General features: G+C 41.5%; 1 protein-coding gene across 2 annotated transcripts in view; it reads left to right on the forward strand.

Annotated features, from left to right (window-relative positions):
* Window positions 1-21,356, forward strand: part of SYDE2 (synapse defective Rho GTPase homolog 2) — a 29,533-nt gene extending 8,177 nt beyond the window's left edge. For both annotated transcript variants that reach the window (XM_065072654.1, XM_065072655.1), the window contains exons 3-7: window positions 5,735-6,831; window positions 9,209-9,335; window positions 14,434-14,615; window positions 15,503-15,734; window positions 18,876-21,356. In XM_065072654.1, the coding sequence (XP_064928726.1) occupies window positions 5,735-6,831; window positions 9,209-9,335; window positions 14,434-14,615; window positions 15,503-15,734; window positions 18,876-19,378 (2,141 nt within the window). In that variant the 3' untranslated portion in view covers window positions 19,379-21,356. The remainder of the gene's footprint in view (window positions 1-5,734; window positions 6,832-9,208; window positions 9,336-14,433; window positions 14,616-15,502; window positions 15,735-18,875) is intronic.
* Window positions 21,357-24,353: the final 2,997 nt, after the last annotated feature.

The following is a 24,353-nucleotide window of genomic DNA, read 5'->3' on the forward strand; positions in this document are numbered from 1 at the left end:
TGTGGGAGAAGAGTTTAAGTGGAAAGGACCCTGGAGGCGGTTTTTAATTTGGGGTCTCTGTCCTTGCACAGGTGGAATGTTTATGATTGGAAAATGGGAATATTGCTTGTTATATGCAATACGAAAAAAAAATATATAGCTTTTGCATATATAAAATGTTGAAGTGAATTTTCTTTACAAATGTTTAGAATTGTATGTTTTTATAGATGCAAAATATTGAAGAAAAACACCCCTTCATAATGTCAGCTCCTGTGATAGATTTATGTTGTGGAGCTCTGAATAGTACCTTCTGAAGAATTTGTAATATTTTTGCTTTTGGGGAGGATTATTGTTGGGATTAGTGTCCACCTGATCAGTGGGATCATCTCACATGTGTCTGTATCTCAGAGGCATCCTGGTAGGACTGGAGCAATGTAGGTTGCCGGGACCTGGACTGTGCTTTTGCTACTGAAAATGTATGTGTGTTAGTTGTCTGGATGGGAAATCCTGAAAGGAATTGCTATGAACAGATTTCTTTTCAATTTTGTAGGAAGTGAAGGTTGGTACTATATTCCTACTTAACCCCAATACATGCCAACTGGAACTTGGCTTAAATCACTTTTAAACTACAGAGCTCTTTCTCCACTTAGACTGTGCCCACTGTCCTGGTTTCCAAATACATCTTTTGGTGCCAATGCAGGCAAATACTTCACATGCCTAGATGTTGCAAATAAGCTTCCAGCAATATATGGAGGGTATACTGGGTGGCAAATCCTATCTACCAGTTTCCTTCAACACATTGCAAATACTATTTGCTTATTTTTTTGTGTGTTTGTTTGTTTTCCAAGTGCAAGGAGCTTTGGTTTCATGAGGTGGAAAAGCATTCATGTGTAATGTTTGAGATACCAAAATGGTTTGGCATGTGGCAGAAAGGTCCCTCTGCTCCCTCGTCCTTCTGCAGAGCTGAAGCCAGTTTGGCGGTGGGCTTTTGGGGAGTTTGTGCACGTGCTTTGGAAGGTCAAAGGCTTTTTCATGCATGTGTCTTTGATACGTGAGGTGACAATGCTGTAAAGACCTGCTGGTGAAAGAGGCAAAGGGATGTAGCAGCTGCGGAGTGGAAGTAGTTAATTTAAAATAGCTATTGCCTTTTACAGTTATTCAGTACAAATCAGAAACTGAATCTTCCGACTGGGGAAATGGGGAAAAGCTGCTTTTCATGCCATGAAAAACACAGTGAGGGGAGAAAATTGGCGTTTGACCAGCCCAGTGGGACCATGCGTGGCATCAGCCCCAGTGCTGCATCCCGGCGCGGCTCCAGCGCCAGAACAGAGCCGACCATGGTTTATGTGTATTGCAGAACCATTGATGTTTAAAATATCTGCAACAAACTCATGCTTGTTTGTGGATACTGAACTCTGGTCAGAGATCTGAAGTTCTGTTATGCGTACATGTTCCTCTCTCTGGGGTACCCCTGTCAGTGATGCTCTGAGGATCCCGCCCTGATGCAGGGCAGGCAGTGGTCAGCTCCTTGGTTTATGGGTTTGTCACAGCTTAATTAATGTCAGTGTGCATAGTATTTGATGAAAACAAACTACCTTTAAAGGGCTCTTAAAGATTTTTTTAAATTTTTTTACCTTTTTAATAATGTCTCCATTCTTTGAAGCATTACTTGGCATAGAACTCAGAGACTGCATTGGTAAAAGCAGTAATGTTTATAAAGGTAAAAAACCCTTAAAAGGGTTTCTTCAGTTTATTTAGACAATTAATATGTTGCATAGAAATAATTCAAATTTTTAGAAAGTTCTTTTTTGTGTTTTTAAGGGTTTTTTGTGTGTCTTTTTGTTTTCATTTTTTAATCCACAGTTGCACATGTGAATAGAGGTGATGCTTTCCTTATATCTTAATAGAAGTTGCTTGAATTTGAGACAGCATGAATTCTCTTAATGCCATTTACCATTCTACTGAATTTGTGTGCGTCTGGAACTGTCTGAGGATGAAAAAACATAACTTGGCTGCACCTAAATTAACAGCCTTTGACATCAGTAGAGCTGTGCCATTTGTGTCAGTTGAGGATTCAGATCAGTACCTATCAGGTTTAGTTTGGTGGGAACTCAGCATTTCCATTAGCTATGAGTGTGGCTGTTTGATACTTCAATAGTTTGCTCTCATAAGGAAGTGATAGCTCTCTGACTTACCTCAATTTGTTGTCCCAAAAATATTAATAAATTACAGGTTTTTTGAGGAACTTTGAAATAACTCAGAAACCCTACCTTAAGCAAGGAGGAATGTTACGTGTATAATAGGGGAATCAAATGTGCTTGTAAAATAGCATGGTGCTGGCAGTTGGTATGACAGTGATATATGTGCCCATGCAGAGGTAAACAACGTTCAGCAGGGTCAGACAGGCATTTTTACTGTGCTAAATCACTGCGTGTGTCTGGCAGGGGCTGTGTTGTCAGTGCTTCGGGCAGTTTGAGTCCCCTCTTGCCGTGGGACAGGGTTGTGCAGGGAATGGTCTGTCGGGGCTGCCCTGTTCCACCCTGGGGATGGTGGTGATTGCCCAGGTGGATGCCTGGCTGGGTGGGAAGGGACCGGGGGTCTGTGTTTGTGGAGCACTGTGTCCCCCTGGGCTGTTCGAGTCCCTCCAGGTGTTTATCTGGTCATGAAAAAGCTTTATCCTTTCACGTGGGCGTATTGCTGAGCAAAGTGAAAGGTGGCTTTGCTGGTCAAGCCGAACAAATAGCTGATGGAAGCAGGCACTTACCAGGTCAAGTCGCTTCAATTCAAATTGTGTTGGCCTTCAAAAGCTTTTTTTTTTTTTGTCTTATACTGTTAAAGCTTCTGGAAAGCATAAGGTAAATGTAGTAAAGACGGTATATCATAGAACAGCCTAGATTGCAGAAGACTTCAGAAGCTCATCTGGTTCTTTTGGTGGGAAAGGGAACCTAGATAATATTACATAGAATCCTGTCCAGTCACGTCTTGAAAATTTTCAGCAGTGGGGATGTTGTTCCAGGGATTGATTGCTCTCACTGTAAAAAACAAATGAATTGTATATACACACACACATATATATTTATATATATAGTCAGCTGCATCACAAGAAACTGACCATGCCGTTGCCCTGGTGGTCATCTGTGTGACAGGTGCTTCCTAAGTTTCATCTCCTCCTACCATCCTTCCGTAAGGATATTTTTCAAGTTTATCTGCTCAGATGGGATGTGCAGTGGTGGAGCAAGAGGGGACAGGCACAGTGAGGAGCTTGTTTGCAGCACAGCCCTGTACTGTGGTGAAAGGAGTGAGACCCAGCTCAGATCCTCTGGCAGCCTGTGTCGAGAGGGCTGGCTGGGGACATGTGGTGTGACCAGGCTGTGCTACCACTCCCCTTACAGCTTGTTCAGAGCTGTGTCATGGACACTCTTTAAAATTGTGTGCATACCTCAGCACATTGCTGGCTTTAGCGGAACAAGATGTGGCTCAGTGCTGATGGGAATACCATCCTGCATAATGCTCCACTGTTCAGTTTCTTCCAGCCACATATTTCATTTTAACTATTTGGTGCTAAATGCAGCAGAAGTTGGACACATAAAAGTCAGAGTGTTAGATTGGCTCTTTGGTTTTAATGAGCTGGGTGGAAGTTTAATTTGCTGGCTTGCTTTTCCAGGCCTGTGCCAGAGGCTTTTGACAGAAAGGGAAGATTAATGCTACAGGCTGAAGTGTGGCACTGATTGCTGCCCAGTGCCCCGGGCCAGCCCACCAGTGGGACCGGGCTGTGATTTGCAGTACAAGGGGAGGCTTTGTCCGCTTTTATCAAACACCACATTTCTAACTAGCTGCCTGCCAGAAAAGCACAGCAGGCGTGCTAGAAATAGCCTTTCCCCTGCAAAGGAACTACTTCTATGAGATGGAGGGCTAAATGAATTTTCCTCTGTTGCTCTGGAAAACAGATATTCTGTGATATCCTTCATAACTGAAACTTTCCTTTATAAAGATACTCCTTTAAACAACTATCTGCAAAAGTTATTAAAGCCAAACTTCTGTTGGGACTAGAACTAGTCTTTGTAAGGTTTTTTGGGGAGAGAAAAAACAAAACAACAACAAATCATTTTGGTCAAAGACCAGATCATCTGATTAACTATTAAAGCTAAGTATAAAAGTAAGTTATAGTTAAATGGTGAAGATGAATTTGAATGAACAGGGGACTTGTAAAAATCACTAGCTGTTTGGACTCAAAGTGATTAGTTTAGAATTAAAGACTTTGAGAAATCTGTAGTAGAAATGTCTGTAAAGTATAATTTACCAAGTAGCTTGTGGAAACAATGCTGTTTTTTGCTTTAATATATATATGCTGTAAATAGACTCCCCCCTTCCCTGGCTAGCAAGGGGGGATGACGGATGGATATAGGTGTCTGAGTCTCTGCGAGTTGCTTGGGCTAATTGCACCACTCAGGGTTAGTGTGCTCGGGGGCTGCGGGGTACCCTGCACCAGCAAGGTTACACGAGTCCTGCTGGGAGCTGCTAAAATTTGCAAAGTGATGGGTGAACGGGGTGGTTATTGCTATTAATAGCAAGAACCACAGTTTGTTTCTGAAGGGATAGAAAAGTGACTGTGAGAGTACTCATATAATTTTATTAATATCTATCATTCTGGCCTCAGCTCTCCTCTTGGGATACTTCATTAACTCGTGTAAATCCATTTGTTGCCTTTCCTACAGTCATTACTGCCTCATGCTGGTGAAAGTGAGAACAGCTTGAGCTATAACTTAGTGTTTGGATTTCCTCAAGTGTTGGAGCATGAGGTGAACTGCAGGTTCCTGACTGTGTGCAGTACTGTCTGTCTGACCATGTTCCTTAATTAGTTGTCCCTTATTACTAAATTGAGGAGGTCTCTTTTTCTTTTTCGCTCTTCAACATCAGCGCTGACTGTTATGATTTTTTCTTTTTTAATTTTTTTGGTACCTTGAAAAGTGGGTGATTTCCCACAAGGACGTCACTTGGGACATTTCCAGCCCTCTCATGGGATGTTTGTGCCAGTAAAGATGGGAACTTGAAGACAGGAATGAGGCAGGGCAGGATGCAGCTTTTGGAAGGAATAAATCCTTGTTGTGTTCCTCCTCCATCTTATGGTGGAAAAGGAGGAACTGATAGAAATGGAAGAAAAGGTGGGAAGTACTGCCTGGGTCTACATGGGAGGGATTTAGGGCTCTTCTGAGTAACAAGAACATGCACAAGAGTATAGCCATATTCTTCACTGGAGACAAGTGTCTGTCTTCTGGACTTAAGAGGGGAGTAGGCAATGCTGATCTGTTGGCTATGTAGCTAACTGCTTCATAGACAAGGGTATACTTGTCACCTTCCAGTGTTCTCCCATTTAAGACGGGTTTTGTTGCACCTATGCCCTGGGAATGCAGCCCTTTCTGCTTCTATGTGGGATACAGCACAAACGGATTGAGCTGGATGCAGCGGGTGAGGTAACTCGTTTGTTTATACGTAGTTTCTGGCTCTTTCATCTCCAAAAAGCAGCACAAATCTGTCTTCTGACTATGAGCTGCCAAATTTGGCTGAACAAGTCAGCAGAGCACAGCTTTCTGAATGCTCATGAACACCTGACTGATGAATGAATGAATGATGGTTGTCTAAATGAATTGTGTTTATCAAGTTACAGCAAATCAGCATGTTTTCCCCTAGTTCAAGATTTATTTTTTCGTTACGGAGGGGTTTGAAAATGATTATTCATTCTCTTTTTTTTCTAAAGGGTCTGGAGTTGTACTTGCACACAAGGCTGATGTACCCTTAATAGAAGTTTCTCCTCCAAGTCCCAGTCCTCTGAAAAAAGGTGGCTCAATCAACTGGCCTTTCCCTGATAGAATTAAATCTCCCAGGACTGTGAGGAAGCTTTCTATGAAAATGAAAAAGCTGCCAGAGCTGAGCAGGAAGTTGAGTGTCAAGGGAATGTCAAGCCATACTAGTTCAGATAATCCTTCCCTGCCAAAGGGAAGCTGCCGGGATACAAGCCATACAGTGTCTCTGCCATCTTCTGGAAACTCTACCACAGCTGCCAGCAGGAATGTGATAAGTCGTTACCATCTCGACAGTAGCGTGTCATCGCAACACACCTACAAAAAGAAAAGCTCAAGGAGCTCCAAATCCTTCAACAAAGGTGGTTACCTCAGTGATGGCGACTCTCCTGAACTTATAACGAAATCAGGGAAACATGGGCATGAAACCAAGTGTGGGAAAGGAAAGGAGGGTCTTCCAAGTAACAGTGGTAAAACTGAAATAGATATTGATGCTTTCAGACACTACAACTTCTCTGATCAACCCAAGTGCTCTCAGTACATCTCTGGACTCATGAGCATCCACTTTTATGGTGCTGAAGACTTAAAACCACCAAGAATAGACTCAAAAGATGTCTTTTGTGCAATACAGGTTGACTCAGTAAACAAAGCAAGAACAGCCCTGCTGACATGTAGGACAACATTTCTAGATATGGACCACACATTCAACATAGAGATTGAAAACGCTCAGCACTTAAAGCTGGTGGTGTTCAGCTGGGAACCCACCCCACGGAAAAATCGGGTGTGTTGTCATGGAACTGTGGCTCTTCCCACTCTCTTCCGAGTGACAAAGACGCATCAGCTGGCTGTCAAACTGGAACCGAGGGGGCTTATTTACGTCAAGCTGTCGCTCATGGAGCAGTGGGAAAACTCTCTTGACGGCCTTGATGCAGATCGGGAGCCTGTGATGTTTGGGGTAGATGCTCGAAAAGTTGTGGAAAAGGAAAATGCAGGCTTGATGGTGCCACTTTTGATGCAGAAGTGCATTCTGGAGATTGAAAAGAGAGGCTGTCAGGTACTGTGCTTATTTTAATCTGTTTTGTTAATATTTCTGTGTTAGGACAGCTGTTGTTGCAGAGCATGAGCAGTGAGGAAGAAAAGGGGAAATTATAAACGCCTTTACATGTCACTTTATTTTCATTGGTTTGGTGAACATCATAACTGTGTGAAATCAATGGTTCCAATTTGGTCTTTGTGGAGGAGATGCATGTTGACTTGCAGTTTTGCATTAGGACCAGGGATAGTGAAATTAACTTGCAGCCCCCAGCGTGTAGTCACCCTCAAAAAGCAGAGCTGAGAACTTGAAAATGCCCAATTCCTGGGATCACTCTGTAAGGACTTATTGAATCTATCTGCAAAAATAAGAGTATAACGTTCCCTCCTACCCAATATTGAGGCATTACATACAGTGACAGGCCTTTTGACAAAACCTTGCTCACGTGTGTAGAGTCTCAAGCCAACATGCCAAAGACTCATCTGCCATCAGTTTGTGTACAGCACTAAGATGAGGAGGAGATGCTGAGGTGCTGAATTGTTTCCTCATACCACTGCTCCTTACCTTTCTTCAGGTTGTTTACAAAATTAGGACAGGAGGTGGATGCTGTAAGGCAGCAGCGTCCAGTCTCTGCTCTTCAGCCTAATGCAGGTTATTGGTTGGTGTAACCTGATGGACAGAAATATGGGTGAGAAATCAAGTATGGAAACAAATCCCCAGTTACAGACGCTGGACAAGAAGTCTGTTAGGAAGAAATATGCATGGTCCTGAGGCTGGATGTTCCCCTTGACAGTTAATTTGGAACTGGTGGGAGGACTCTTGTACACTGTTCCACAGTTTGGGTGAGCCCTCAGTTTCTTTTACACCTGTTCTTGCTCAGGTGAAATTAAGTAGTAATCACAACTACCACAGTTACTATTTTAAATTGGTGGCAGGTTGGATGTAGTTCCAGGTGTTATGAGATTAACTCTGCTACTTATAACCTAGGTCATAAAATATAGACAGAAATGGTATTTCTGTGTAATTACTTTGCTGGAAGTCACTGCTAATAGCAACTGTATGATTCTTATTGTGAATGCGAATCAGTGGAAAAGAGAAGTTTTATTCTTTCCAATAGATGTGTCCCATGGTTTCAGCATTTTATTTTGGGCTTATTAGCACCTAGTCATGCAAATGATATTGTGTAATCAAGGCAACACTGGTAATGAAGCAACTGGGATCTGAATTGTCTGAATGTACTTGGTGCTTTTGAGCATGAAATCTAATTTGTGTATTTGAACATGGAGGACCAAAAATGTAAAATATACTGTTAACTTCTTGTTTTAACCACGTGCTTGTCTGACATTTTTGACTTTCCTATAGACTGCAGACTTCTGGCATCTCCACCTGAATTTCAGATGTGGCATTAGACAACTTTAGAGTGAAAATAAATTGCCTTAGGCAAATACTGGATCATATTTGGTCTTGGGAAACAGGGAGTATAAATTCCACTGGGTAACTTTCCACTTATTTAAACAGGAATTAATATATGGCCAGACAAATAGTCTTGTTTGCAAACCTAGATTCGTATGGTCTAAGTCAGTACAGGCTAAATCAGAGGTTATTTGGGTTTTTTTTTTCTTGTCTTTTGAGTCCATGGTAGTTTTGGACTAGCTCACTACAGCTGCCTATGAAGTTCATAAAAAGGAAGTGCAATTGATGTATTTAAGATTTAGTTCCTTAATATCATAGGAGTGCTTTATATAAATGGTGTTGATGAAAATGAAAAGTAAATAATGATAAAATGCAACATCTGAGTGCATGAAAGCAGTGGATTGAATTAATAATTCTGTCTAAGAGTGTCGTGTGTTCCATTCCTATTGTCTTGAGCATGATAAACAACCCCTGCTTTGCATAAAACTTTCCATACAATTTGAAACACCTGCAAGTCAGCATCTCATCATCTTTAAAACAGCATCTTTCAGATGTAATAACAGAGTATTCGTAATTCTCTTGAAACTCTGGTTACTGGTATAATGTATAATTTAAATTTTGGTTACTTTCTAGTTTATTCTGTCTTTCTTGTTTCCTAAGTTTGCATAAAAATGAAGCACTAAATGATTCTGACTTAGAAGTCACGTTCTGTCAATAAAATACTGCTCAGCACATTCACTGTTATGGAAAACCTTCGCGTTATTCACTTAGCACTTAACAGTCCCAGCTGCGTCTCTTGTGTAGTGTCTGATAATACATATTATCGTCTGATGTTAATGGTTTGCACTGTTTGAGTTTCCTTGACATGACATAACTTTCCAAGTAGTTCCTTTTGTTGCACTTGGGATGAGACAACACGTGATGTCAATTATTAGTTCCCTGTACAGGAAAATGACTGATGCATGGCCATTATTTTCACTTCTAGGTGGTCGGCCTGTATCGCTTATGTGGCTCAGCAGCTGTTAAGAAAGAGCTTCGGGAAGCGTTTGAGAGGGACAGCAAGGCTGTGACTCTCTGTGAAAGCCAGTACCCAGATATTAATGTCATAACAGGTAATCCAGTTCCTTGCTTTTCTTTTAATATAGCATTGTGCCCCGTTTGTATGGTATTTTTTTAAAAAGGTGAAATTGTGCTCTGAACTAGATTTCAGTTGTCTTTTAACGAGTTGTTAACTGCTGCTTTGTATTGCTGAAGGTGAGAATGGGTGCAGTGACCTTGGGGAGATGTGAATAGGAAGCAGCAGTGATTTGGAGAGAAGAGGGTATGGAAGGAGCCGCTTTCAGCAGCGGTTACAGAAGGGAGTGCAATGTGAAAGGAGCTGAGGTCCCTGGAGCAGGTTAAATCTCTGCTGTTGGTTTATATTCCAGCAGATCTTGAAAAACATGGTTGTGATTTAAGACATGCGCTGTGCTGGTTGCTCTACAGCATGAGATTGAAGGACCATCTCAGATCAACCCATTGTCTTCCCCTTATGTTGGAGATAGCAGGATTTTTGGAAACAGATTTCTTATGATCTGTGCAAGCTAGTTTGAGCTGCAGGATCATAATTTCTCCTGCTTAGGAGACTGGCCCTTTACTTGCTGTCACACAGTGAGCTCCTGGCATGGGTGAGAAGGGCTGGGAGTGTGGGACGAGAAGGTCTTGAGAAGCCTCTGCATCGGCATCAACTCTTTATATGGGAGTTGCACTGTGCAAGTTGTTTACCTTTTTTTTGTTTGCTTAAAAGTGGAACAGTCTTATAACTATTGATACTTGTTATGTAAACCAAAGCTGATCTAATTTCAGGCCTCACCAAGTAGACCAATTGCTCTGTGAAATGAGGCAGAAGTATTCATTTCTTATATATCCAGGGATAGAAAATGTAACAACAGTAGTCAGGGTATAAATTGTACATTAGAATAAATATGAACTAATGATTCAATAACTAGTCCAGTAGTTGTATGCTCCTTTTGGTAACATCCAATGTACAAGACGGCTCTACCCTGTTTGATTTACTTCATTTCAGTGTATTGGGAATTAATTTTGTTCATTACACTTTATAACTATACAAAGTGGTATCAGAAGATGTTATTGGTAACATTCACTGGGTTAAATAAGCCTTTTGGTTCTGAATGTCCAGATAGTTGGTTCACAAGTACCAGCGTTCACAGCAGCCAAAACTTGTGTTTGTGTTCCATTCTGATGGTGTTCACCCTTTAAAAAGCAAATATTATCCGGTTTAAAAGATCTTTTATACTATTCTTCTCTTTACAAATAAATTAATAAGAAAAAGTGATAATTTCTAAGAACAGATTGTTCCATGAAATTATTGTTTTCTGCCAAACAGCAGAAACTGTCTGATATCGACTTATAAGCAGACAAATGGCAAACTGCCATTTGGTTAATGAAAACTTTTAGCTAATGGAAAACTTTTTTTTTTTTTTTTTTTTTTAAATTTTGGAATAATAAAAATAGCATTGCACTCCCATGCTACAAGTAATCATTACAATGAAACAGTATTTGCAGGAATGGTTCAGGAGTATTGTGGGAAAGACTATAGGAACTTAATTCTCATCCATATATAAAAGAACCTGTAACATTTTGTAAGGATTTTGATTTTCCTGAATATATTGTACCCTTAGAAACAACCAGAACTGTCTGAAACCTAAGCCTGAACTGCAGGAGAGCTCGGTACTGATGCAAAGCCCTGGAAGGGCAGCGGCACAGTCTGACTGATCTTTCCATCACAAGTTGTGATGCGGTGATTACATAGAGAAGTGTAGTTCACTTTTTCAATGTACATTGCTGCAGGCCTCATTGGTGATGGTGAACTTTTGGTGACCATGCAGGTCCTGCTGGACTCTTAGTCCTTTTCTTGTTTGTACTACTGAAGGATAAGTTTTTGCATCCAGAATTTGTTTGTAAGTGTGAAAGGACTAGAGTCTTGGTGTCTGTCTTACAGAAAGACTACTGAGCATGCTTTTGTATGAGTTATATTGTGAGAGTTTACTTATATGCCGTTTTCCTTACAAGATAAAAATAGTTTGAAGACATTACTTTAAAAAAAAAAAAAAAAGCTGCTTTCCCATGCTACAGCTGTTCTGTGTGATTGCAATTAGTGCCTGTGTTAGTTGTGTGTTGAAAGGAGCAAGTGCAGGGGGAGTTTGCACCCATAGCTTCTGTTGACCGAAATGCAGCCCCCTCTCTTATTAATTGTAAATAGTGTGATCTGGGCTGGAAGGGGAACCTACCCACCATGCTTGGTGCTAGGAATAAAAGAACCCACAAAACCTTTCTCGCATGTGCGTGGGGAGTTGGTTTACAAGGGAATGGTTCCCCTGTTGTGTTTGCAGTGCTGAGGCTGATGCACATGATTCATACTTCTCTAAGCCAAAACATGTGTTCCGTAAAATATGAATCCTCAGCATAAATCTTGGCTGATTTGAAGAGAAGTGCCGCCTTGCGTCCTGTTTGAAATTTGAGTAGTGCTGCTTTTCCAAAAGATGAAAAAGATATCATTTTTTTTGACACATCTCCAAAGACTAAAGATTGAACATTTAATGATTAAATCTTGACTGAGAAATGCTCTTGGGGTTGGCACAGCCTCACACACAGCTAAGTGTGCTCATGGCTCAAACTGAAGCGTGCAGCCACTTTTTGGAACTGACCAGTAGTCATGTTGCCTCACGCCTGTTCACATCCACGTGAATTCATATCTCTGCATAAAGCATGCAATATTGTTAACAGTTCAGTGGGTCAGAAAAATGAGGAATTAATGAAGTGGATTGAAATTTCTGCTTGCTGTCTAAATTTGTTGTGTGTGGTTGTGTCAAGAGGAATATGCTAGTGGGTTGGCAGCAGCGGGAAGCGTAGATTCGTGGAAAAAAATAACAGCAGCCTCTTACAGGGCTAATTTAGCTGAGTGAATAGCAAAAGGATTTAGAAAGGTCAAGGGGCACTCATGGCTCTCAAACTATCCTGTTATTCAGGGCTAAATGGGAGAAAGTCCTTTGGCAAGCGGTTGTCCTATGGCTATGGGTGCTATTACAGGAATTCCCACTAAGTGATTATTACTAGGCAGTTGTGAGTGTTTCAATAGTCTAAGCTGACTTGATTAAGACCTAGCATTTCCTACTGTAAACTCATTCTCATGTCAACCTTCCCTTCCAAAAAAGAAAATCCTGGTAAAAAGTCAGCATCTCTTGCTAGTGTTTTGCTTACGGAAAAAGGAAAATATCCCAAACCATGTTGTGCAGCACCAGCCTCTGCCGCGTTTGTCTCATTAATATTTTAATCCACGCATGGAACATGGCCCTCTAAAATGAGGGGAAGAAGTAATATTTGGTGAGGAGAGGGGAGTATGATTAAGTTATTAAACAATAGCTAGCGACTGAGGTGGAGCAGAAGTGGCATATTCTTTTTAAAACAGCAACAACAGAAAAACCTAAAGCACCAGAGGGGAATGTGTGTTTCGGGAAAATACATGAATGTTTTTAGTACTTTTTTTATTGCCGGTGGGAGGTTCCCATTTTAAGCAGAGGGCAGTTTGAATAGCTGCACTACTGCTAGATGCAGTGCTTTTTGGCTTTTTTTTCTTTTTTTTTAAATATTTATACAACTTTTACTTGCCTTCTGCACATGAACATGGCTGTGATGGGGAAAATGTTAGCTTTCATTCCTTGTATTTTTTTAGAAATGACCTCATAGCAAAGCCCACTGCTATATAGTTCAGTTTACAGTTAGGTTATAAAGATTGAGTTTATAAAAACTGTTGCTTGTTGAATAGCACAGTGTGATGGTATTTGCTGTGATTTGGGATTTTACAAGGCTATGAGGAGTGCATACTAAAAAAAAATCTTCTACCTTTCCAACTCTGCCTTTCTGGAGCACAGACTGCTTTGTTAATTACAGTGCCTGCTTTCAAAAAGTTCTTTTAATCCACTGTTTCTTCTTAACAAGGTATTTAAATTCAGTTGTGATCCAGCTAAAATGGGTAGATATTTGTGGCACACACATGTGCCACACTTTTTAAGGAAAGTAAAAGCTGCTGGGAGGCAGGGTTATCTTGTTCAGATTTTTGTGTCAGTTGTACTTGGACACGTTTCTCCTGGATAGCATCCTGCTTGTGTCCTTTCCATGGGCCTGCTGTTAGAAGTCTAAATGTTTTGGGTTTTTTAATAATTATTCTTACAATCACTGAAACCCATTCAAGCTGAAGTATGGGCCAGCCATTAAAGCTAGCTTGCAAGAACGCAAATGCTCAATTCTTCCTTGTGTTTTTGCATCTGTGTAAGGACTAGATGATTAATGGTGCTCTTGCCTGCTCGTTGCATCCCCCAGAAACAGTCTGTCCTCCAGTATGTCCCCAGCTTCTGGTGCGATGTGTCTCCGTAACTGGGGGGATCAGTGCATGGCTGTTCTAGCCACTGTCTCCCGTGGCTGTGAATTATACCCGTCACAGCAGAAGCAGCTGTGTGCTGGGGGATAGAGAGTGCCCAGGGGCAGAAGGGACTCGGTGTTTCCCTCTTGAGGACATCTTTTTGGTCTGTGCTTTGGTAGGTGAGAAAATGCTGTGTGCTTCACTGGATGTGACACTGGGGTTATCCCTCATAATTTTATAGCTGAAAACTGAACAGAAAAATTAATTGCTGGTTGTATACAAAGGAGGAGGTGTCATGAGGCTGAAGACTTTGGTTTTGTAGGAGCTCCTTTCCTTGGGCTCCTTTCCTCGCCTCTCCCTCACCCCAATCAGGAGAGGGACCAGGAGCTGTTCTCACCCCGTGCTCGAGGTACCCGCTTCTGCGCACACAGCAGCCCTGGCACCCATCCCTCTTCTCTGGGCGCAGTGCACCTTCCTCCCCACTTCATCCTGAGTTCGTGATCAGCTGCCTCACGTGGGCTTGGAGAAGCCATGGGGACAAAGGTGCTGGTGCCCCCAGCCTCATGGGGATGTTGCACAGATGCCTCCTGCCTCTTAGCTGAGCCCATGGCATCACTGTGCCCTTTTGCTGTCATCTTCCCACCCCTTGGTCCTGAGTGCGGTGTTTGGCACTGACACAGAGGATTTTCTCATGGGATGGGTGAAGCTGATGCACCTTGGTGCTCCCAAAAATCACAGGAAAGTGAATCTGCAGCTTGTTAAAGGTGTCTGCTCTCATTTCTCTTGTGAAGGTGTCCTAAAGGACTATCTGCGAGAGCTACCATCTCCCCTGATAACCAAGCAGCTCTATGAAGCCGTGCTGGACGCCATGGCAAAAAATCCCTTGAAAATGACAGCAAGTGGTTGCGAGAATGATCTGAGTGACTCTGAGCACACAGCAGCCCTTCTGGATTGCCTGCCAGATGTTGAGAAGGTGAGCAGTGTCAGCAGGTTCAAGTAAATTGCGTGCTTCAGAAAATAAAGGAACATTTTCACATGGGATATAAAATGTGTCAAAATGTGTATGCTTGTTTCCTAACTTAATGGTCCTCTTGGATTGTTGATGCTCTCTGTTTTTGAAAATACTTCTGTGTTGTGATTAATTAGAAGGTCTGCATTGCTGGATTCATTCTAGTTTGCATTTTATATTGTCTCTGTAAAACTGAATGAAAAGCTGTGATCACTGCTTTTACATTTATATTGAAGACTATTCCCGTGTGGTGTCCTGCTCCATTTCTGTGGAACAATCTTATTTGTATGTCATAATTACATGGGCAAATGCATTCCTTTTTCCTAAGTATGTGCAATAAAGCCTTCACTTCCCATACTGTGCAGTGTAATGGTGCTGTGCACAGTCACCTGCCAAATTCACCTCTATTGAAAACCACAGTTAGCCCATTTCTGGGGGAGAGATAGTGAGTGACCTGCACAGAACCTGCAAGTTATCTGGAAGCTTGTTCTGATGCTGAGGTCATACTGAGGGTTTCTTTATTTTCTAATGTACCTGGATGATCTGTGCTGCTTCTGCAGCTTCTCTCCCCTTCCTGATATCCACTTTCCATTGTGAGAAAACCATTAATGTAAAACTGAGATCAGGTAAGAAACAAGCTAAATTTTACCAAGGAGTCTGTCTTAACTAGTCTGTTCTGTGATGGTCTTATAGACTTTTCTAATTCAGCGCTTACATATTTCATTGATGGGTGTTGGTAGAAAAACCATAGCTGTCAGCCTTGATCTTACCCCTCTAGAGCAGTGATGTTAGGATGTCAACACAACCTTTGTCTAGTGTTTTGTTTCCTGAGCAGTATGTTGTTCTTTTAGGCTACTCTGAAGATGCTGTTGGATCACCTGAAACTGGTGGCTTCTTACCATGAAGTAAATAAGATGACGTGCCAGAATTTAGCTGTATGTTTTGGGCCTGTGTTACTGAGCCAGAGGCAGGAGACCACCAACCATAACAACAGGGTCTTCACAGACTCGGAAGAGCTTGCTAGTGCCCTGGACTTCAAAAAACACATAGAGGTTCTTCACTATTTACTCCAGCTGTGGCCAGGTACTATTTCATGAATGTGTTCAATGTCAACTGTTAGTGTATGTTTTTACTGTGTGACAATGTACATTGATTCACAGGATGACTGAGCACCATTGGTGTTCTTTCAACACAAGGTACTACGGCATAACCTACTAATTAAAGAAATCATGCCAGTTTTATAATCTACTCTTTGTATTTGGTCAGTTTTGTTTAATGGGAAGTTGGTTGTTCTAATTGCTTTCTTACCAGATGGCAAAGTTTGAGTATAATGTAAGAAGCAGTGAAGAGTGCTTTATGTAAGTAAAGACACTAGAAAAAACCAAACCCAGTCACAGTAAGGTTTCCACATCAGAATTAGGTGGGCTTGGGGTATATAGGTTTGGGTTTTGTTTTTGGGGTTTTGTGTGTGTGTGTGTTTTTATTCTGTTCTCCTGCTTTGACTATTCAGGATTATCTGTGTATGGAATTCATTAGTTGTTTGTTTCTGACACCGTTGAAGGTTACTTTATTACTGCCCTTATAATCTGGCATAATTTGGAACATCCTTACAGTATGAACTGTGCCACTTCTAGTTGTTTTTGCAGAGCTTGCATAAAGAGAAAGAATTTAAAGCAAAACACAACAACAAAACCCAAAGGAAAAAAAACAACAAACAAACAAACAATCAAAAAACCCCACCACCAAAACATCCTAAGTACCTTCTAACTCCCACTTCCAAACTTACGAGGTCATATCCTTTTGTAAAATTTAAGGTCAATTCTCAATAAAAAGGGAGGTGAAATTCTAATCTTCCTAATAAACTTCCGAAGTAGAAGTAACTGTTTCTGCTAAGATCTGCCTCTCAAATGGGAAATGATTGCATGGTGGTCATATTTCCTCTGGTATCAAGAAGAGGCATAAGGCAGTGGAAATGGTCAGGGTGATGCCTGGAGCCCCAGGCTTCAGCCCGTGGGCAATTCTGTGCCTTGATGCTGCTGAACTGCAGCCCTCTCCTGTGCAAACACTGTCCAAAGTCAGCAGCAGACAAAGGTATTGCAGCTTTTCAGTTAAACAGGGAGAGTTTGAACATAACTGAACATTGAATCTGGTGGGTTTAGTTTTGTTTTCAGGTAGTCTGGCCAAGCAGCTGTTGAAAGCTACCTAACCATGCAGGTGATGGGTCCGTTGTGCTGTGGTACCTTCCTTTTTCACAGTAGTCTGGCTAATGGTGTGGAGAATGGATCTGTTTGATAACCTGAATAATTTGATATCCACTTATCAGGTTTGCATAGTTTAAACTCTAATTCTCGAGGATAAGGGAAGATTCATCTCACCTAAACAGCTTCTTAATTGTTCCCTTTTAGAACACAATATTTGGTCTTGGGAAACTGCTGAGTTTCTGCACCAATTGTAACATGAAATTGGATTACAGTTAAACTAAATTAATAGTAAATCTGATTTGGTTTGTTTTAAAATGTATTTTATTTTTACTTGAAGAGGAGGAGGTCTGTTTTTTTTATGGGAGACTTAGGGTCACCTGGGAAATGTGAAGGGTCGAGAAGGGCTTCACTTAGTCATTCTGAATTACAGATGCTGTGGCTACATTGGAGCCAGCTAGGTGGGCTCTGCTGCTCTGTGTTCAGGATACAAAGAATTCCCCAACTCATATAAAGAGTATTTGGGAATGGCTTTCTTTTTCCCTCTTGTCATCTCCACTCATTGCCAACATTTTATGGCACAGCTGTGGTGGAAAACAAAAGCAGGTAGATAAAGCTCTGCCCATAGGAGTGTGCGTTGCTGTTGAGTAAGGTAAGTGGTAGAGTTTTCCTTCACCTGGAAGAGCAAGTGGAAAGCTGTCCCTCAGCTTGCACGAACTGTGCAGGATGTTATGCTAAAATGGAGGTAAAATATGGATGCAGAGATGTGAACAGGCAGATGCTTCACAGTTTAAACAGACCAGCTGGACCCGAAGGAAGGATCACAGTCGGGTCCCTTACATTTAATCTTCTGTAGACTGAGACAGCTTGATAATCAACATGTTGTGCAATACTTCAATTTCCGTATTTTTCCAACCGAAAACAAATAGTCTTTGTTCAGTTAGACCCTGTAATACTGGCAAGTTATTGTTAACCCATGGCCCTTCATCTTAATGGAGCATAGTTTAAACAGAAGGGCTTTTGTTACAGTAGGGGGCAAGGGGGAAGCAGAGATAGTTATTGCATGTTACTGTGCAAGATGTAAAGTAAAGCTAAAATACCCTGGAGAGGCCTGCAATGTGCACCCGAACAGAGAAGCATTGGGCCCATGTCGGGAACAAGCTTTTTTGTGCTTGTGTGTGGAGTGTAACAGGAGGAGTGGGTGAGATGGTGAACCGTGCTGGTTGTGTGTGCTGTGTTCTCAGCAGTGAATGGGAACACAAGGTCTCTGCTTCTGATTATGAGAGGTAATGGTCTGTTTAAAACCAAAAGAAGCTTTGCAGCTCAGACGCTTAATAGGCACAGGTCAGTAAAAATATTTTTGCTGTTTACCGTAGGAAGCCAGTAACAGTGGAGGAGACTGTTAGTAACTTACACTGTATAATCGTGAGCTCAGGTAACATTGCCATCAAACCTGTCTGAGTGTATGTCTGACACGGTGTTGTGGCTGCTTAGAAAAATCAGTGCAACTGAGCTTCTTTTAATAGTGCAGAACATTAGGGCAAAAGAGAAGCACAAGAGTTCGGCATTTGGTGCATCTTCAGCTTCTCTAGGTGTTTCTCTGCAGTGGTATTTTTGTTGTGTTTTAACCTATTTTGCTGTGCCTGCTTTCTGCTACTGTTTTAGCCTGGACAAAGTGTGTGAGCTGAGCTGTTTGCTTTTCTTTGACCCACAGCCGGATGGTGATTAACTCATGCAGTTAATTTAATCAGTTCTCTGGGAGTTTCTACTTTCAGATAGGCTTCTCAGTTGCAATTTGAATCTGGCATGAATCTTCAAAACTGAGCTTTTACAGTAGTTTTAAAAATTATTTTATATTCAACAGTGGCAAAAAATGTACTAGTGGAATGTATTGGCTGTAAGCTTGCATGTATCCATGCATGCCGGTAACGTGTGATGTTGAGGGAGGAGAGCGAGATTCTGTCATGGACTTTTCTTGTTGCAGTACAGATTCAGCCTTGACCCTGGTTTATCTTCTCTCTTCTAGTACGTCCCTCACCAGCCAAAGAACCAGCACATCTGAATGCGTTTCCCGAGCATCCATCCTCCCTGAATTACCTGAGACCCAAGAGGCAGAGACCTCAGATGCTGAACCTGAGCAGTACTGAGATGTCCGGGGTGCTCAGACCAAGGCCTGCAGGTTTGGACAGTCCCTCGAGCAACCGCTACGCTGGAGACTGGAGCAGTTGTGGGGAGAACTATTTCTTAAACCCAAAAGACTGCCTGGGTGAAGCGGACTACGATGATGTCCCTTCGGAAGACTCAGAGAGCGGGGATGACAGCAGCAAAGCTGAGGAGCCAGATGCCCTGGTGAGGTGCCCACAGCCCATCCCCGGAGAGCAGACGTTTCAGAGCTACTTGACCATGCAAGCGATAGACTCTGCAGTGGATCACCGAGCAAACCTCAAAGACCTGCAGGAAAGTATTGATACTCTAATAGGAAACCTGGAAAGGGAACTCAACAAGAACAAGCTAAATATGAGTTACTAAATCCTGCCCTGCATGACACCTCCTCCCAGTGCCTTCGTGCCCCTCACTGGGTGTCCCGCAGCCATGTGAGGAGCGATGGTGCCCTTGAACGCCTCGTGGCGAGGCCACGGCTCACCTTGCATTAACAAATTTTAAGCCATTCCGTTACATTTCTGCCTCCTTCTAACAAAAAGGTGTTGTCCTGATTCTGGTGTTGGAGACGAGCCTAGGGACCATGAGGTGATTCCACATAGTGGCATTTCTTCCTAAAAATACTGTGTACTTAGGCAATCTGGGCAATACCTGGCAGAAGATAAAGCAACATCTCTGCTGTCATCATCAGCAGAGCTCCTCATTCCTGAAAACCTTGCTCCGGTACAGATGTTCCTCTCGGAAGCGGATGAATGCTGCTTGGCCTGAGTTCTGCAGCATGGACTTCAGATAGACTTGTTTTACTATATATGCAATGGCTGCTATGAAAAATGCTTTATATATATATAATATTTATATATAAAGTTTTAATTGTATAAATATTAATGTATTCATGTATTAACACTTTTCAGTAATTATTTAAACAAGCAAAAATTAAATATTTTTCTAACCTTGTTTGTATATATCCATGTATAAATGTGTATGTGTCTATAGCCACCTTTGGAAAGGAGAGGTTTTTCAGAATTATGAAATGTCCCTGTTTCTAGGAAGATGTGTTCAGTGATGCCAGGATGAAGTTACCCCTCGGTAACACAGCATTTGATTTATGCACAGAAACATGGCCAGAGAGAAGGCAGGTGAATGATTAATGTAAATGACCTTATGTGTTGTGGGGGCATCGGTTTGCAGGTGTTGACTATTAACTCTCTCACACATGCACCACCCTGTCTCTCTTTTTTTCCTTCCTCCCCCCCGCCAATGTTTTTTTCATATATAAAGAAAGCCTGGAAGGTATTTATTTTTCAAAAAATACTTCTGGTTTGTTCTTGTAACCTGTTACTTTATTCTTGACATTTCAATACTTTTTTTTCTCCAGGGTTTTATGTGTTTTTGTTGAGGTACATTTGTCTGGCTGCTGGTTGTTAGATGTGTTTGAGCCCTCCCTGAAGGGCAGTGGCTCTGGAGGTGCAAGGCTCAAATTCTGCACAAAGGCAGTTATATTTTCTCCAAGTTTTGGGGGGTTTTTGTTTTTGTTTTTTTTTAATAATTTCCTTAAAATGGAAACCTGAGCTGTTACATGAGATTGAATGATGTTACTCCTGGGGAGTTTGGGTGGGATTGCAGTCCACTGTGACCTTATTAGATTCAGCTATCACCATCTTCTCAGATCATCTTTTATCTTTAGTTATTTATGGTGAGCAACTCACCACTTCATGTTAAGGAAACACGTTCTTGGTTTAATTAGAAATAGTTACCAAAATGCATACAGATGTTTCACAGAAACACAGAATGTAGTCCCTCTAACCAAAAGGAGATACAGTGCCATTCCCTGTTGGTTATGGGTCACCCCAGAAGGAGGAATGGGAGGTTGCGGGGGCAAGAGGGTTACTTCTTGTGAGAGGACAAACACCCAGTCACTGGCAGGGTAGAACTTAATTCTCTTCGTCTTTTTGGTACAATGTTGGCATCCCGCCATGGATTTCTATTCACCCTGTGGGTAAGTGCTTTTCTGCTAACCCGTACTTCCTTATATTGCTTAATTGAAGGGTTATTTATTTACAGGAGAAAGGAATTGAGAATTGCTATGGCAAACTTCACCCTTCTTTTCAAGGAATTATTTTAGCGTGGTTTCAAATGGTTTATTCGATCTCATTAATTTATTTTTTATAAGTGTTAAAAGATGCAAAACAATTATTGCAATATGATGATAATGTATGAAAATGTAAATTTAACCTGAAGCATTTATCAATAAATCAATGTATTTTTTTAAACTTTTATACCTACAGAATGTGCATACTTTTTAAACTATAAATTTTAATTCTAAATAAAATTTGAATTAAGAACAAAATTTGACTAAGCCTAGTTAGTGATTCTTTAAACCTTTATTTGCACTGGCTGCATGTGTGAATTAATTCCCTAAAGACATTCAGCTTTCCAGAAGATGTTTTTGTTCTATTGTCATTTCTAGATTGAGCCAACATTTCAGTTACATAATTAAAAAGAAAACCAAACCACTACTCAATTTAAATCCAAAAGGAATAATATTCTAAGGAAGTTGTCAAAGTGTTGTGGCAGCATTTCTTCTTCTATTGCAGGATGCTGATGCTTTTGAACATAGCCTGGCTTCTGCACTGGGCGTACAGATGTATTAGCGCTAGTGGAAAGATGTTTCCATGTAAAGTTATTTGGTAAATGATGTATTAAGTTTTCATTGTCTATAATAATCTAGATTATGTAAGTGAGCACCTTTTAAACAAGTGTAGGCTTTTTCTCCAGAAGGGCTCTGCAACTCAGTGCAGCAGTGCGCTGCTCTGTCATCTTTAATATTTCAACCTTATAACAGGGAAAATTAATGGCTTGATAAACTGTATTAATGTTAATCTAGTTAGTTAATTAAAATACAATAAAGTACTGGTATTATTTAAATGAAACATTTACTGTTAATCTAGTTATAACAACAATGTTCTGTACCTTAGAAGTCCTCTTATATTTCCCAAGTGGTGTTTTTGTCACATGTTGTCCCTTACATAATAATATCTGTAAGAAGATATATATTTTGTCTAATTAATTATATAATCTGGTCAAGCTGCATCCTTCTTATGGTTGTTACAGATTCTTAAGGAGTTCTGACCACAGGAGCAGCTTCACCTCTGCAGGGGCTCTTCCCACTGCCGGAAGAGATGAAGAGCAGAGGACAGAGCCTGCAGGTGAGTGCAGAGAGCAGGTGTCCTCAGAGCCTATGGGCTTCCTTCAGGTGTGACCTCTGCTGCCCAGATAAAGAAAGTGGCTGCAGATGCTCTCACAGAAGCAGTTCCAAGACTTGCAACAAAATCGCATACAAATCGTTATACCCAAGCATGGGCCAGTGGTGGCCATGTGCTGGGGTGGGTAGCGACTAAGAGTTTGTAGTCTGCAGGGAAAGCAGAAATGCATCAGTAGGTCCGTGCAACTCTTTGCTGCCCAGCGTTAAGGATATGATGCACTCAAATGCGTTCAGGAATGGACCAGGCCCATTAGTGGAGTTTCAATCCATTGCTGTTTGTTTTTGTCCAAATGCTGCTCGGGTTTGTGACTGATCCAGCTGACACTGAATCGCTTTCTCTCTCTTTTTCAGCTTCCCAAAGTGGCTTATTGGAGCGTGCAAAAGCTGGGTAGGGATGGTGTGGAGCAGAAGGGGTGGCAGTGTGACCTCGGGTTGGCTTAAGCTACTGGAGACCTACATCCTCAGAAACTTCAGATCCGTCTTTCCCAAATGTGTAACGTGTATTTATAAATGCACCAGACAAGAAATGTAGCTACAGCTATTCAGACATGTTCTAAAAATAGAGGGAAACATCCGCAACAGAAGTAGATATTCAGGGGTTTTACAGAATAAATCTATAAATCTGATAAGCCAGAGATACATCTGGTATTTCTGCTGCCAGATCTTAATCCCTTCACCTTCCTCCCCGTGCCAAGGTATGGGGCTTTCTTGCCAGTAAAAATGTATTTTGATATAAGAAGCCTTTATCTCAAATGCTGGAGGTAGCAACAGTTGAAAGGTGATTATTTGAGGTGAGGGGAGGACTGGTGTTACACTTCAGTGTAACTACAATGCATTTGTTAAAATGTCATCCTGCACAACATATTAACTGTTTTCATTCTGTTTGACTTTTTAGAGCCGTGCAGGGAACGTATAATTTGTCTTAACAGCAAAATTTGCTAGGCAAAATTAACCTGTGAAACAGTCTGCCATGAGATAATGCAAAACCAACCCTACAGGTATTTGGATGTCTAGGATTGCACTGGAGAGGATAAAAGATCATGGTGGGATGTATGATCTCATGTCTCTGGTGTTATTTGGAAACAGAGGTGAGGAGGAAAATGGCTCTCAGGAAAGCTGCTCCCTGTCCATTGGGGATTCCAGAGAACTTTGCCCTGGGGAGGAAGGGGGCTGACGAGCAGAGCTCTGATCCACTGTCTCCTTGTTCTCACTGTTAGGAAAACCCCGCTGAAATCCAGCTGTCGTCTGGAATACTTTCTTAATCAAAACTCTCCAGAGTGCCTCTGTGGTGGAGAATGAGGCTCACATTGAGGATGCTGTCTCTTCTGGGTTGTAGTGACAGAGCTACAGTGGAGGGGAGAGGGTTGGACTTTCCAGGTAAATTGTGACCATATGGTTGTCTTCAACGTACACATAGTTTGCTGCCCTGTTAATCAAAAACCTGTGGAAGGTGATCTGAGGTAGTGTTCTAACAAAGTCTAGGCCTGATAACAGAGAGCTGTGCTCTTTAATTAGTCAGTTGTGGGATATTTACATAACCTGTACAGAGCAGGCTGCTAGTTCAATATTGATTTAGCAGAGGAGCTGTGTTCTCTTCCTGTTGGAGCTCTGACTGCAAACACTGCTGCAGGTGGTAGGGAGCAGGTGCTTGTTGAGTTTTCTTTGGTTTTAATTTAGAGGTAGTTTAATATGTGAGGTAAGGAATATTACTATAATATTTAAGCTTCAAACTAATAGATAAGAAACTTGTTCAAACTAAGTCCTATCCAGTGACACCAGACCTCTCTTAAATCTGACCGAAGTTCAATCAAAGTGGTAAGAGTATATGATGGGGAGATCATGACTGTAGAAAATTGAAGGGGCCTGTTTTTAACATTGTCTAAAAACAATTTGCAATGTTATTTTGGAACACAGGAGGCTCACAGTGCTCCTGTTTTGCATTTGGCTACGTTTTACTCTGATGAAGCAGAGCACTGGAGTTGGCTATCGCTTGTCAGCTGAAGATCCTCTCTGCAAATCCCCTGTGTGTCAGTTGTTTTTTGTGCTTTGGTGTCTACTGTGACCATATGGACATTTGTTTGA

This window comes from Columba livia, chromosome 8 (assembly GCF_036013475.1).
Source record: "Columba livia isolate bColLiv1 breed racing homer chromosome 8, bColLiv1.pat.W.v2, whole genome shotgun sequence".
In the NCBI taxonomy this organism is placed as follows: Eukaryota; Metazoa; Chordata; class Aves; order Columbiformes; family Columbidae; genus Columba; species Columba livia.